The following is a 14,959-nucleotide window of genomic DNA, read 5'->3' as shown; positions in this document are numbered from 1 at the left end:
AGTTATCAGAAAAGAATCTTGTAGGAATTTATCAACACTGACAATATTTTCTTCTATCAGTACTGGAATGTTGGCATACTTTTTTCACTGGAAAAGCAAAACGGTCCTTTCTTCTTGCTTTTAAGAGTAAAGCTTAAAGTTATAGTTTACTAATTTTACAGCTAAGGAGTCATTCATTGCCAGAAAGGAAAATTAAAATGCTATGACTTCTTTTTATTTTATTTCTTTATTTTATTTTTTTAATTTTTTTATGACTTCTTTTTAAATTAAAGCTTTGCCATGATTTAAATTTCAGTATTGAAAATTTAAAAATTTTTCATTAGGGGAGCCTGCATAGCTCAAATGATTGAGTCCCACTCTTGATTTCATGATCTCAGGGTGGGGCTCCGCTCAGCAGGGAGTCTGCTTGAAATTAGCTGTGTGCCTCTACCTGTGCCCCACCCCCTCAAGTGTGCATGCATGTGTGCACGCTCTATCTCTCTCTCAAATAAATAAATCTTAAAAAAATAAAAACAAAACATTAAATTTTTCATTAGTTCCATTTTATGGTATACATAAAAATGTATTGTGAAAATTGATCAAAGATTATAAAATATAGCCATATTTATAAATATTCTTTATAAGATAAAGATAAATAAGCATTGGTTAACATTTGATAAAATGCCTTCTTGATAACAATGACTCTTCAGATGATAAAATGTTCCAGTATTTATACATGAGTCTGTTCCCATTTGGAGTAAATAGCAAAATGTGCAAAGGATTTATGACACTCTCGGTGTCTTCCAAAGTAAGTCCCAAGCAAAGATTTTCTCCAGCTTTGCCAATATGGGGAGGGAATGAGAAAACGTTTCACAAATAACCACATTACTCATTTATATGGTAGTATGCCAGTGGCAGTGTTTTTGCAAAGTTAGAAAAATAGCAATTTTCCCCATGGTCCCCCTTCACAATTATTAGAATAATAAGATTTGGAAAGTAGAATGTGTCTGCATTACAAAAAGCATTAAAATTGCGCATTTGTTTGATATTTTCAGTTTCACACTTTATATTTTCCTATTAAGTCTTTACCCTTCTTCCTGACATAAATAGGCCAAGTAGGACTCAAATAGTGAAAGAGATTTTTATTTCATTTCTTTAGTTATTCTGTTTTTAAACCCTGATTCAAATTTTCTAATATTATTGATGAGATATTTGATTCTTTTATAAGTACAGGAGATTAAGATACTGTTTTAATATGCTTTATTTGTTGTAAAAAGAACCATTATTTTGAAACCTAGGCAATGAAAGAAGTTTTAAAATCCTGCCTGATATTTGAGTATGAATTTTCCAATGCCAGTATAAAGTTATCTCAAGCCTGTTTTTTAGGGGGAATAAAGAGAGAGGTGGAGAGAGAGAAGGAAATACAGAAGGAAAATTTAGATGGAATAGGACAAAAAAATAGAAGGATGAATAACATGTTTATTAGTTGACTGATTTAGTTTTGAATATAATTATCCTCTATTGAGTAAAAATCTGTGATTTATGTAAGAGTTTGTAATGTAATATGTAATACTTTTTATGTATAATAAAATTGTATTTCTAAGTTTATGTTACCAAAAATATGTGCTATATAATTTCAGAAAGTTGTGTAGAATAAATAGAAAAATATTAAAATAGCATTGGCTGGGCCCATATACACTTATAGTTTTGGGTAAAGATACAGAGAGAAATAATATTGTGAATATAAAATAGAAGAGATTAGGTTAAAGGAGTGAGCTACACTCATAAGAGAATGGGCCTCCCTGAATGTTTTGGAGTAAGCAGGCATCATTATCCAAATTATGCTCAAGGAAGCTTATTCAGAGGGCAGAGTATAGAATAAACTAGCTAGAGATGGATGCTCTTGAAATATGAAACGCCAATCAGCATGTTTACTATTTTTATAGATAGATAAATTTTTCTCTATAAATATTTTATAGATTTTTTAAATGGCTCAATTTTTAACTGGCTGATTTAAGCAGATATTTTATGTAGATACACTTTAAGAGTCACTACTTGAGTTTCCTCAGATCTTAAAGAAGATGAGAACCACTTGCTTCTTATTTTAGCCTCTTACCTACTGTTGTCTTTTTTTTTTTATAAATTAATTTTTATTGGTGTTCAATTTGCCCACATACAGAATAACACCCAGTGCTCATCCCGTCAAGTGTACCCCTCAGTGCCCCTCACCCATTCACCCCCACCCCCCGCCCTCCTCCCCCTCCACCACCCCTAGTTCATTTCCCAGAGTTAGAAGTCTTTATGTTCTGTCTCCCTTTCTGATATTTCTCACACATTTCTTCTCCCTTCCCTTATATTCCCTTTCACTATTATTCATATTCCCCAAATGAATGAGGACATACACTGTTTGTCCTTCTCCGGTTACTGTGGCCAAGTTCAAAAAGGGTGTTGCCCGAGTTCTCATCTGGGATTTTGATGGAATCTTGTCTCACATTTAGATCTTTCATCTATTTTGAGTTTATCTTTGTGTATGGTGCAAGAGAGTGGTCCAGTTTCATTCTTCTGCATGTGGATGTCCAATTTTCCCAGCACCATTTATTGAAGAGACTGTCTTTCTTCCAGTGGATCGTCTTTCCTCCTTTATTGTATATTAGTTGAGCATAAAGTTCAGGGTCCACTTCTGGGTTCTCTGTTCTGTTCCATTGATCTATATGTCTGTTTTTGTGCCAGTACCACACTGTCTTGATGAACACAGCTTTGTAGTACAACCTGAAATCTGGCATTGTGATGCCCTCAGATATGGTTTTATCTTCAACTCTGAATTTTTACTACTGACTATGAAATCTCCTCCTGACCATTCAGTTGCCTTCAAATTGCTGGCTGTTGCTATTTCTCAGTACTCCAGGTACTAATCACCATGCCATTGAAAATACATTTATTACTTTTTCCTTCATAATTGACCAGTTAGGCATTGTGGCTGTTTCCAACTATCATAAATGATGAATGTGATCAGGGCCATAAATACAGGTAACAATACTGACTACACAAAATAATTAAGTTTCATGTGTTTAGCATTATCAAAAAACAAATAGTATCACTAAAAACAAAAACTGTGAGTTTACACATGTGTAAAGGTTTTGAAATAACCTTTAATTGCATCCCTGAGCCCTTAGTCTCTTATCAATGACAACTTATGACAACTTGCTCATTTCATCATTTCTAAGCCTCCCAGAAAATACTAAGTGTATGTATATATTAACATCCTTAGCATTAGCAGGAGTTTTAAAAATGGGAATATGAAAAATAAATAAATAAATAAATAAATAAATAAATAAATAAATAAATATGGGAATATGTCTTGCCAATGTGCTCTAGATGGCAGTTTTAAGGTAGAGACAGATCCGGTGACTGAATAAGCCTTGAGCCTGGCATCAGACAACTAATTATGTCGCCATTCATTGTAGTGCTTCTCTTCTTATCTCCAAATTAAGATAATATTAGGTGTTCCAGAGAGAAATATTTAAAAAGTAAGATATCTAGAATAATAAGTTACTGTATAAATAAGAAATGGAGGCACGCCTGGGTGCGTTAAGTGTCTGCCTTTGGCTCAGGTCATTGTCCCAGGGTTCTAGGATCCCGGTCCTGGGATCGAACCTAGGTTCCCTGGTCTCTGCTCCATGGGGACTCTGCTTCTCCCTCTGCCTCTACCTCCCCACTCACTAGTTCGTGCTCTCTCATGCATACACACACTCTCTCTCAAATAAATAAATAAAATCTTTTCTTTTTTTTAAGAAGTGGATATAATTCTCATTGCCTTTCTAAACTGACAAATGTCTCAAAAAGATCATTACATATCAAGCCACATGGTCATGTGCATAAGGACAATCATATGTTTTTTAATGGGCACTAATGTTATCTTTGTACTTTCTTTTCTTCTTTCTAGGGGAAATTGGATTGGAGAAGCACCATATAAAGTAGGGGTACCATGTTCAGCTTGCCCTCCAAGTTATGGAGGCTCTTGTACTGACAATCTTTGTTTTCCAGGAGTAACGTCAAACTACCTATACTGGTTTAAGTAAGCTTGTATTTCCTCCAGGAAATAGAATGGTTTCTGAGAATCATAGGCATATATATATATTGAGTTTTGCACATATTATACATATTTTATAATAATCTTTTTCCCTTTTATTATTCATTGTATAAATTAGTGTTTGTCTAGTATGTTTGTTTCATCTATGAGGTAATCAAAACATCCATTTCTATCTTCTGACCTCTCAAACCAAGTTAAAATGTTGTATATGTAGTATTGACACTGTCAATACATCCAATTCTAAAAATTGCTTTCTGAAGGAATTATGTTAGATTTGTGAGGAAAAAAAATATATTTGACCTGTAGTTTATATGTGTGTATGTAGATACATGTACACATATGTGTGTGTGTATATATACATGCACAAACATATAATAGATGATGTAACATAGGCAACAATGGGAAATTTAAAATTTTAAATTATGGTGAATTTAAAAACATACAATTCTGAAATATATATGAGGTGGTGGGACATCTTCAGCACCCATTTTATAACGGGTTATTTGCAAAATAACACTCTGTGCTTTCTGGACAAAATAATTTAATTGAGCCACCAAGGATTTCATTCTGGAGGTATTTTGTCTTATTTTGGTTCACCAAAGGATATGCTCAACTTATATGTTTCAAGTCATGCCTTTTGCTTAATCTCTTTTACTGAATTAGTAATCATGTGTTGAGTGCAAGGCACTCTGCTAGTTATTTTCTGGTAATGTAAAGAGAGTGAGATATGGTTCCTGCCTTCAAGAAGCTCACAAAAATATTCAGGAAATAATGCAGTTTAAGATTTTGCTGCAAAATTACATTTTTTTTGACAAATTGATTTTAGTGTATGTTTGAGGAAGTAGATGCCACAATGGTCACCTCTAGATGGGTTAGGTGATGAGGCTCACTGTGTAATCTGTACAGCTTTTGGTTAGCATGAAAATGTAGCTACACCACTTGGAACTAAGAGAGGCAGAGAAGAATTAATTGCCCAGGGATTACTGTATTAGAATAAATAGTTGTGAGTTTGGAAGGACACACTAAAAAATCTGACATGGCCCAGGACAATTAAGATTTAGGAGATAGGTATGAAAAGTCACAGAAGTAGGGTTACTCATTATAGACGAGACCTTCAGAAGGGTCTTTCCTGAGTCCAAGATATCTTGAGGCCTGTCAGCATAGGGTAAAGGGTGCCAGAAACATGTTAGAGGCCAAGGACATCTCCATCTTTTCGTGTCATTACCTGGCCAGCATCAGTCCAATAACCACGAGCCTCTGGATATCACATTAAAGATCCTGCAGGCACACCGCAGTTATGGATGGGCAAAGTGGCCTTCTTCAGAGGATTTGTTAAGGACTAATTAGCAAATCTTATTTCCATGTCTATGTCGAAGAATAATTTTCAGTTCCCCACTGAGTTTGATTGTGGAAGTTAAATCAAAGTCACAATAAAATTTTCACTCATGTGATTTTGGAACTGCAATGTACTATTAGAGAAGAAAATTTAACATCTGGGTCAAGACACTTACATTATGTGGAGTGTGTGTGTGTGTGGGGGGGAGTTGTGTGTGTGAGAGAGAGAATGAAAGAAAGGGAGAATTGTGTGAGAGAGATTCAAGTTATGTAAAGCTTTTGTAGAATTACAGATAAGCAAACAAGTTAGTTCCAGAGTGCAAATAACAGAAGGAAGCTACTTGTTTAAAATTCTCTACACATTTGCAATTTCTTAGGGCGGATGCACTGAAAAATGGCAGTTAATTAAATCCAGTCAATGAGGGAAAAATCCACCATCTGGAGTTTAGGTTTACATGATGACAAACAATTGGCCGGATTTCTTTTACAAATTGAATGTGGTGACCAAATATTTTGATATTATACTACTCTGCTTTTGTGGGCACATATATAGACTTTATTAAAAACAAATATTTTTGGAGACTGAATGGAGAAGAGGAATAGTTGTAAGATTCAGGCCCCAGTCTAACTTTTATCTAACTATGGGCAATTGGAGAGGAGGCTAGTTAGTGGGATGTTTACTTGATTTATCTAGAAAGTATTTTCAGCTTTCATTTTCCTATACTTGTTCTACAGAAGGAGCAAAAGTGCTATTAAACAAAGATGACTATTCTCAGTTCCAGTCCTGTTGCTGGATTGCTTGTGTGGCTTGATTTCTCACTTCTGAAAAAGGATAATGATATTTGCTACATATTTCACAGAGGTTCCCCTGAGGCTAAAGTTATGCTATTAGTAGTAATTTATGAATATTAAAAGCATCATGAGTGTGAAACTTATTTGGGATAAATTAAGTTTATGAGCTTCTCTTTGGCAGAAACTCTGTCTGATTCTTTGTATTCATCCCAGTTTCTTATATACTGGCTGTAATGTAATAAGTATCTAATAGATGTGTCTATGGGTATATGTTTAGAATTAACTAAAAAGTCTAGAATTGCAACAATTCAGAGGAGTCCCACCTTTCTATATTTTATTAAGACAAAAAATTCTTAACTATAAAGCTCTGAACACATAAAAAATCCAGATAAATCATCAAACATACCAGATTAAGACTAGGGTCAAGGTGTGTATGACTTATACCATAGCCCTTTCCAAATCACAACGAGAGCTATAGATTTATTTATAATTTAACAACTCAGCTGAAAATATAACGGGTATTTTTGTTATGCTATGTGTACTTCTTAAAGTTAGTAATATAAAGTGGGCATGTGAAATGTTTTATTTTCCGGGCTAAGGCAAATGAAAATTTGCTGGTGTCAACAGTGTGTCCTGTTTTTCACAGTATTCAACCATGGTGCTAGGATAGCTACTTCTCACTGTAATTTCCAGGGGCAGAAAGAGTGGGCATCAGATATTTCTTAAGAGCTGCTTCCAATAGTCAATGTTGAGGCTTTCATTTCAAAACCTATCACTCAAAAAAAAAAAAAAGAGCATTTTACATATTCTACATTCTACAGCACTGATCCTCTCTATGGCATGGATTTTTCAAATCACCCTCTGATTCAGAAAAAGAGTAAGAAAACTTCTATCACAATATGGTTTTTCTTTTTGGCTTCTGTGTCATCAGAAGACTGGAAAAATTACAATCTTAGCTGTGAAACTGATGGGTTTCTTTATAGAATTGTACTGGTGTTGTGGAGGCACAGTGTTGATGTTACTGATTATGGCAGATAAGCTTGCTTTTAAAATGTAATGGATATGATTTCTGTGATGATCATTGTTGCCGCTGTTTGATAGCCTAAGCAGTGTGATTTCTGCGGTCTGTCAGGGTTTCCCTACCAGCTTCATTTGGCAGCACCATCATGTACACTTGAAACCTTTGTGGAAACATGCATTTGAAAGCTCTGTGCTGCTTCAGCACAGGGCTGACCAAACACTGAGGCAAGTTCACCTGATACAATTCATTCAGACTATTTAAATTGAAGCAGCACGCATTTTTCTCATTAATACGTGCTTGCGTTAAATCAACTTATAACATCGATGGAAGCAGAGTTGATACATTTAGACCAGCTGAAGTGTTTTGTGTTCATACCCTGCTTATTAAATGAGTATATAAGCTAAACAGATCATTTGAATGCATCCAGGAACTCAGCCTATGGTCAATGTTCACCTCTCGTACAACATTCCCTTGTTCCTCAGTATCACAGGATGCAAATTTTGACATAAATGGAAGCTTTTACCTACTGAAGTGTTTATGGAGAGTGAAGTTAGATTTCTGCCATAAACACACACACACACACACACACACACACACATGACTTTCATTGTCATTATATGTGTGGGGGAAAGCATATTTAAACACATGCAAAATTATTTTTAAGATTTATGCCATGATATAATTTTGAATTATGAGAGGTCAATCAAAAACTTAGAAAGTTTAACAATTCACTCATTAATGGTGCTGAAAATGCGTTACAACGACCATATCTTTGCTACGATTTTGAGGTTTCTTTTCAGTTAAGGTTTTTATTAAGTGTGAACTATCATTATTGATTCTGGTGCTAAACACGTGGTGCTAAATGAATCGTTAGCATTAATAGCTTTAGTGATGCTCTTTTTATTCATTGTTAAAAGTGGTATCCATTCAATTTCTGATTCAGAAATATTAATAAAATCCTGTTAAATTAATCTTACCCAGAAAGAGGCCAGTGAACTCTCTTTATGTCTAACTGCCCAACATTATTTAGATGTTACAGAATGTAAATATGCTTCTTTAGAAGTCATCCATTTTCTTTTTTAAGGCATTTTTTGCTTGGCAATGTCCAAATTCAAGTATCACCTGAAGGGTAGAGTGCACCTACACCAACCATGCTGCAGGCACTGGCGCCCTCTGGTGATTGTGAAGATACATTTTTGATAGCTGCTTGGCCTGCAAAAAAGGCCATTTCTTTGGTTCAAAAAAATTTAAGATTTTCAGTATTGGAATTCTTGAATACTCTTTAAATCTGACAACATTTGAAGATGCTTGGCACTATTGACATAAGTTTTGAAGAGAATAAGAATTTATCTTGGCATCCACTTTCCTAAATAATAATTTTTTTATGATATTTTAGTTCTAAGGTGCTTATTGAAGTGGGTTTTTTTGAACTAGATATTGCTAAAGTATATTCTCATTTGGTTTAAATCATAAATATAATTAGAGTTAAAATTAGCAAACAGAATTATAAGTGTGTCTCATTTTCAGAAGTGATTATTTTTATTTAATATAATACATAAGATTAAGAGGAGATATGTCAAAAAAATGAATTTCATAAAAAGGGATTATCCATTGGTCTAAAATTTGATAATATTCTTTGCTCATACTATTTAGCTAATGATAAAATCATATTCCATTCAAAGTCCTTCTACCCTAACAAATGTACATACAAACTTAGAATTATATCACCGGATATAGTTAATGAAAACAAAATTTTTAGGTAAACTTCCAGTTGAGGTATGTTATTGACATTATGTGTATGTATCACATAATTGTGATAATCTGTTTTAACAGAAATGTTTCTTAAGCTATGTTAGCATAACCAAATGAAATATATTTTGAAGCAGTTTTCCACATTAGTATTTTCAAACTTATTTTAAAGCAAGAGAACACTTTTTATGATCTCAATTATATATAAAAGCTCTAACGTATACTACACACAAAATGGATCTGGTTCTAACCCAAACCTTCCCCAGTGCCTGGGAAGTTTCATCTGAGAGCCATAGGATTCTATCAAGCAGAAAAACATTGATCTAAAACATCTAATTCCCCCAATTTTTCTCTAAAATCAGGTAATTAAAGCAAGAAAAAAATGAGACACTGAATCATTTCAATACCCACTTCACTTTACATATGTTTAGAAGCTTCAGGTTTGATGAAGTATTAAATACTGACTTTAACTGGTGCTTGGAGATAGATTGCAGGATCCTGTGTTTTGTTATTTGACAAACAGAATTTTGGTACCATAGTAGTTTGAGAATTGGAGATCATTGTGGTGCACATATGAAAATAATGCATTTTTACAGTATCTAAATATTTCAAATATGTACATAATCCTAAAATACACTATATCATTTTAGATTTTTTTAAAGATTAATTTGGATAAGTTTTATTCATTACCTAACACTGTGGCAGTAAAAGGTGCTTTGATGTTGTGATATAATGTCATGAATGTGTATATACATAAAACCTGTGTAAACCTCTCCTTATAAAGCATAGCAAGTGTAGCTTTTTGAGCTCTGCTGTATTTTCTTTCTTTCAATAAAATATTATAATTGTTTTGTTTTAAAAGTATGTCTGTTTTCTTTTTGATAGAGTTTTAAAATAGAACTAGAAGGCATGATAATTTTGATAAGCTATGATGAACTACTTTTCCAAAACAACAATGATTCTATCTTTAATGCATCACTGAAACACACCAAAAATCTTCTATTTTCCTTTTTTCCCCTTTTTTCTTCCCTTCTTTGCCTCATTCTTTCCTTCTTCCCTTCTTTTTCTACTCAATTCCAATAAATATGTTGTGCAAATATAAAAGGAATTTCTATGGAGGAAGAGAAAAAGATCAATGCATCAAGAAGTGCTGGCTGAGGAAAATTGCAGCCATTTGAACATTAATGTTTTTATGCTTCCCTACATAGAGAGCCTAAAGAGAAACCATTGATGTTCCTGGGGGAGAGGCACACCTCAGGCCACTAACTGGCCAAGGAGAAAGGATTAAGTCAAGGATCTGAATCTAGGACTTAAAATTTCTCCTTACCATATGTGATACCGTGATTTATTATAAGAAATACATATTTGGCCCTCCTCTGGTTTCTGGCTCACAGCTCCCCAAACACTTGGAATTTCTAAGTTTTGACAGAGAGTTAGAAAGGTGTGTTTTGTTGTGTTAATGAGGTGACTTTTGGAAAGTACTTAAGAATGGCCACTGGTTGGCAAGGGAGGCAACCATGTAAACAGAGGCTTGGAATTTTCAATCCTACCTCCTGATCTCATAGACGAGATGGGCTAGAGGTTGAATCAACAGCCAGTGGTCAGTGATATAATCAATCAACCCTATCTATTGCCAGCCTCTATAAAAACACAAAAACCACAGGGTTCTGAGAGCTTTTGGGTTGGTGAACACTTGGAGGTGCAGGATAATGATGCACCAGAAGAGGGCATGGAAGTTCTTGCCCTTCCCACATACCTTGCTTTATGCACCTCTTCCATCTGTCTGTTCCTGAGTTATAATAAACTCATCTGTCTGTTCCTTCTATAATAAACTGGTAATCTAGTAAGTAAAATGTTTTTCTGAGTTCTTTGAGCGACTCTGACAAATTACTTGAGCCCAAGAAAGAAGTGCTGGGAACCTCTGATTTATAGCCAGTTGGTCAGAAGTACAGGTAAAACCTAGACTTGCATCTGAACTCTAAGGAAAGAGTCACATGAACCCCAATCTATAGCTGGTAGCTTGGAAGCATCAGTAATACCTGGGCATGTGGCTGGCATCTGAGGTGGGGAGCAGTGTTGTAGGACTGGACCTTGACTTGTGAGATCTGATGCTAGCTCTAAGTAGATAGTGTCAGAATTGAGTTGAATTCCTGAACATCCTGCCAGTGTCTAAGAATTGCTTGCTGTGTGGGAAGTCCCCTACCCCCTCACACACACACACACACACACACACACACACACACACACACACACTGGAATTGCTACCACAACCAATTTACTATATTTCACCCAAGATAAGAAAACCTTACTAACCTGAGTCTTTTCAGAGGGTCTCCCCCGGAGCCCCGTGTCTCTCTGTTAATTGCTTCTCTTTCTCCTGCTAGTTCTCTTTTCATGTCACTCCCTCATCTTTCAAGCCTCTAGTTTCCTATCCACATGTCTGGAAGGTTACAAAGTGGATTGGCTGAATGGTATGTCCACATAAGGAAATACTATGCAAATGGAAAACAGAATGAGAAAAACCTCTATACCCTGGTAGAGAGTAGTGTCCCAGCATATCATACTAAATGAAAAAGCATGATACACAAGTATATAACTAGAATGTTCTCCTGGTAAATATTCGTGGAAATAATACACATATACACACATGCAGTTATAATATATGTTTGTTTTTATTTGCAAAAAGTAGAATCATAAATTTGAAAGCATAAATATGATTACCTATGAGAGTAAGAAGAGAATAGGATGGAGACAACAATATCTCAAATAACTTTGAAATATAATGAGTATATATCCTTAGTGGAATATATTGTAAAGACAGAGCTACAAAGAAACACTTTACTGGCTCTCTGTAGTAGTATGAGTAGAGAAAGGAGGAGGGAAAATACTGCAACTCGGTAATTAGGGTACTCTTTTTAGGAATCAAAGTTTTTGATGTAAGAAAAAAAGAAACATAATTTCCAAAAAAGGTAAGTAACACTAAAATATTAAAATGAACCTCAAATATTAAATATGAATTATTACCTCAAGAGATCTTCTTTTTGAAAATTAATATTTTTAGCTTTGAATGGTAAAGAGCCCCAGGGTCTGTGGCAGTCCAATAACCATAAGTACATTTATTGCCCAGATTGTATCTCTGACAACATTCACCACTCAAAGTAATGCTTGACATCACTCACCTCAGCTGCCAACAGCCTAATCCAAGCCGCCATTGTTCCTCACAGATTAATGATGTCCAATGTGGCGTTTGTGCTCCCACAGAATGCACAAGAAGAACCATTAAGAAAAGTGCTTAAAAAACACAAGAACTCCTACTTCTACTTAATTTTATCTAAGGAAAAAAAAAGAAAAAAGGTTACCAAGATTTTCTATAGGTTAAAAGGTTGACCCCCTCCCCCTCCCAGATCCACATATGTGAGGCTGCATGTCTCCAGAGGCAAGTGGGGTGTCCTGAAGGATTGGTGGACTGTCCAAGGCAGCTTCTCATGTGACTGTTTGCTATGGATTTCTGTTTCCACTTTCGCTCTTTGATAGTCCACCACTACACAGTTTCTGTATTGATCTTTTTGAAAGTCAACTACATTCAATAACTTTCTGCACAAAATCTTCCAACGTCATCCAATGCACTCAGTGCATCCAGTGCACTATCATTACTTAATATGTAACTTCTATTGGGCTAGCTTCTGCTTCATTTTCCATCCTACTCTCCTCTCCCGCAGACCGCTCTTGCTTGCTTTCTGCCAAATTCACCCTGTATTTGGGCTTTTGCACTTGTTCTTCCTTCTGACTGGCATATCCTCCTCCTAGACAGTCACGTGACCTCTCTCTCTCTCTCTCTCTCTCTCCCTTCAATCTGCCCCCGACCCCATAGATAGTTTTCCCGCCCTTATCACTCTCTATCTCTCTTTGCATTTTTTGCTTCCATAGAGCTACCACTATGATAACTGAGCTAAGACCTGCTTGTGTGCATGCTGCTAATTGCATTACATGTATTGGTCTAATCTCTATCTCTCCCAGTAGAATGTAAGCCTCATAAAGGCAGGCACTTTATCTTATTTATTACCGTATTTCCAGGGCCCCAGAATATACTTAGAACTTTGTAGGTGCCCAGTAAATATTTGTGAGGTAGATCAATAAATGAATGGAGATGCAAAGATTAAATGAGTAATGATGTAAAGAATTCCTTGCATACAGCAATTAGTAAGGAATAAATAAAAATATTTTTACAATCACTATTATTTTTTCATGATGTTCTGAAAAAATAACTAGGCCTTAGAGAGTTTCTGGTAACAGAATCAATTTGCCACAGAAGCAGTTAACCAAGCCTGTTTTTCCAGAAAACCAATATCTCTCATCTAAGTTACTTTTATTTTTTAATCTGTAGCTGAAATCAGAATTTAATTAATATCCTCTTGGGAACAGGTCCATGTAATCTGAATGGTCAGCTTATGATAGAGATTGCCTAGAGAGACATTTTTATATTGACCCCTGATTTCACCCTTATATGGGAAAGAATGAAGAAAAGAATGCTAGTTCTGAGAGAACAGCACCAAATTCTTCAGCTTTTTCCTGCACTATTTGTACTTAAAAATGAGAGTAGGCCACAAAGAAAGAAGAAATAAGTAAAACGAAGTATGTCAAGGTTTGCATTTGCTCAGTAATTCCTTGTGAATCAAATAGGACAAACTGGAAATAACATAATTAATTATCATGTGTACAACCTGGGTCTTTCCCTATAGCATCTAGTGAGTTCTTGTACACAGAACACTGAGACGATGAGAAATCTATTTTGACTGGATTCATGAACTGAAACCATCAAACCAAAGTGAAGGGGAACATATTCAAGTAGGAAAAAAAAAAACAAAGTCTAAGAACATGAAATACCTTTTTAGAGATAGAAAATAAAATGATAAATCATACTATATAATAGAACAACTATCTAAAATTATAATTAATAAGTTTTCAAAAAATTAAAAAATTTTCCTGAAGTAAAAAATAATGTCCATTTCTTTTTAATACTTTCCTGTTTATTAATAAACAGACTCATTATAGGTAGCCATTCTGTGTTTTTACAGATAAGGAAGGACTATTTTTTAGTAGGGTTTCTCAATAAGAATGTTGTTGACATTTGAGATAGGAAAATATTTTATTGCCGGGGACCAGCCATGGCCTGAAAGGCATTTATCATCCCTGGCTCCTCTGAATGCTAAATGCCTATAGAAATGTCTTCAGTTTCTACAGAATGATGACAACCAAAATTACCTGTATACATTTTTAAGTGCCCTTAGAGGGGGAAGGGTGCATAATATCCTTGATTTAGAGTCATGATAGAGGCATTCATGAGTAAGCATATCAAAACCAAATTATTCTGATGAATGCCTTAAATTCCTCTTTGGGGTGCTCATTCCCATATTTCATTGTAATTATGCACATAAGCCCTCATTTTTCTCATATTTTTTGAGTCCCAACTATGTGTCAGATTCTATTCTAGGTTTGGGAGCTCTGCAGTGAACAAACCATAAAAATCCATGCTTCCATGGAATTTACATTCTGGAGGTGGGGACATTGACAATAAACAAAGCAAGAAAGCAAGACATGGATTATGTCACAGAGTCACAAATGTGATGGAATAAAAATAAAGTAGATGAAGAGTGGGAAGTACAAGAAGGAAGTGTACTCAATTTTACATGAAGGGTTGGGAAAAGGCCTAACTAGAGTAACATATCAGCAAAGATATGAAAAATTTGAAAGAGACAGCTATGTGGACAATATACCAAGGTACATACAATGTGGATCTCTGGGGAAGAAGTTTCTAGGCAGAGGATGGCTGCGTCACAGACTTGCAGCAAAATGAGGGAAGAAAACAATGGTAGAATGAAGTCGCAGAGATTCCAGACCAGGTTGTATATCCCATAGAGTATTTAAGGGGTTTGGCTTTTATTCTAAGTGAAATGGAAAATCATTGAGAGTTTTGAGCAGAAAAGCATCATAAT

The 14,959-nt window shown here is 35.1% G+C and overlaps 1 protein-coding gene across 2 annotated transcripts in view; it reads left to right on the top strand.

Moving 5' to 3' along the window:
- PI15 (peptidase inhibitor 15) overlaps positions 1–9,821 on the top strand; it is a 32,282-nt gene extending 22,461 nt beyond the window's left edge. For both annotated transcript variants that reach the window (XM_055318417.1, XM_055318418.1), the window contains exon 6: positions 3,923–9,821. In XM_055318417.1, the coding sequence (XP_055174392.1) occupies positions 3,923–4,058 (136 nt within the window). In that variant the 3' untranslated portion in view covers positions 4,059–9,821. The remainder of the gene's footprint in view (positions 1–3,922) is intronic.
- Positions 9,822–14,959: the final 5,138 nt, after the last annotated feature.

Source organism: Nyctereutes procyonoides, unplaced genomic scaffold (assembly GCF_905146905.1).
Source record: "Nyctereutes procyonoides isolate TBG_1078 unplaced genomic scaffold, NYPRO_anot_genome, whole genome shotgun sequence".
In the NCBI taxonomy this organism is placed as follows: domain Eukaryota; kingdom Metazoa; phylum Chordata; class Mammalia; order Carnivora; family Canidae; genus Nyctereutes; species Nyctereutes procyonoides.
This window is presented reverse-complemented; position numbering and strand designations above follow the sequence as displayed.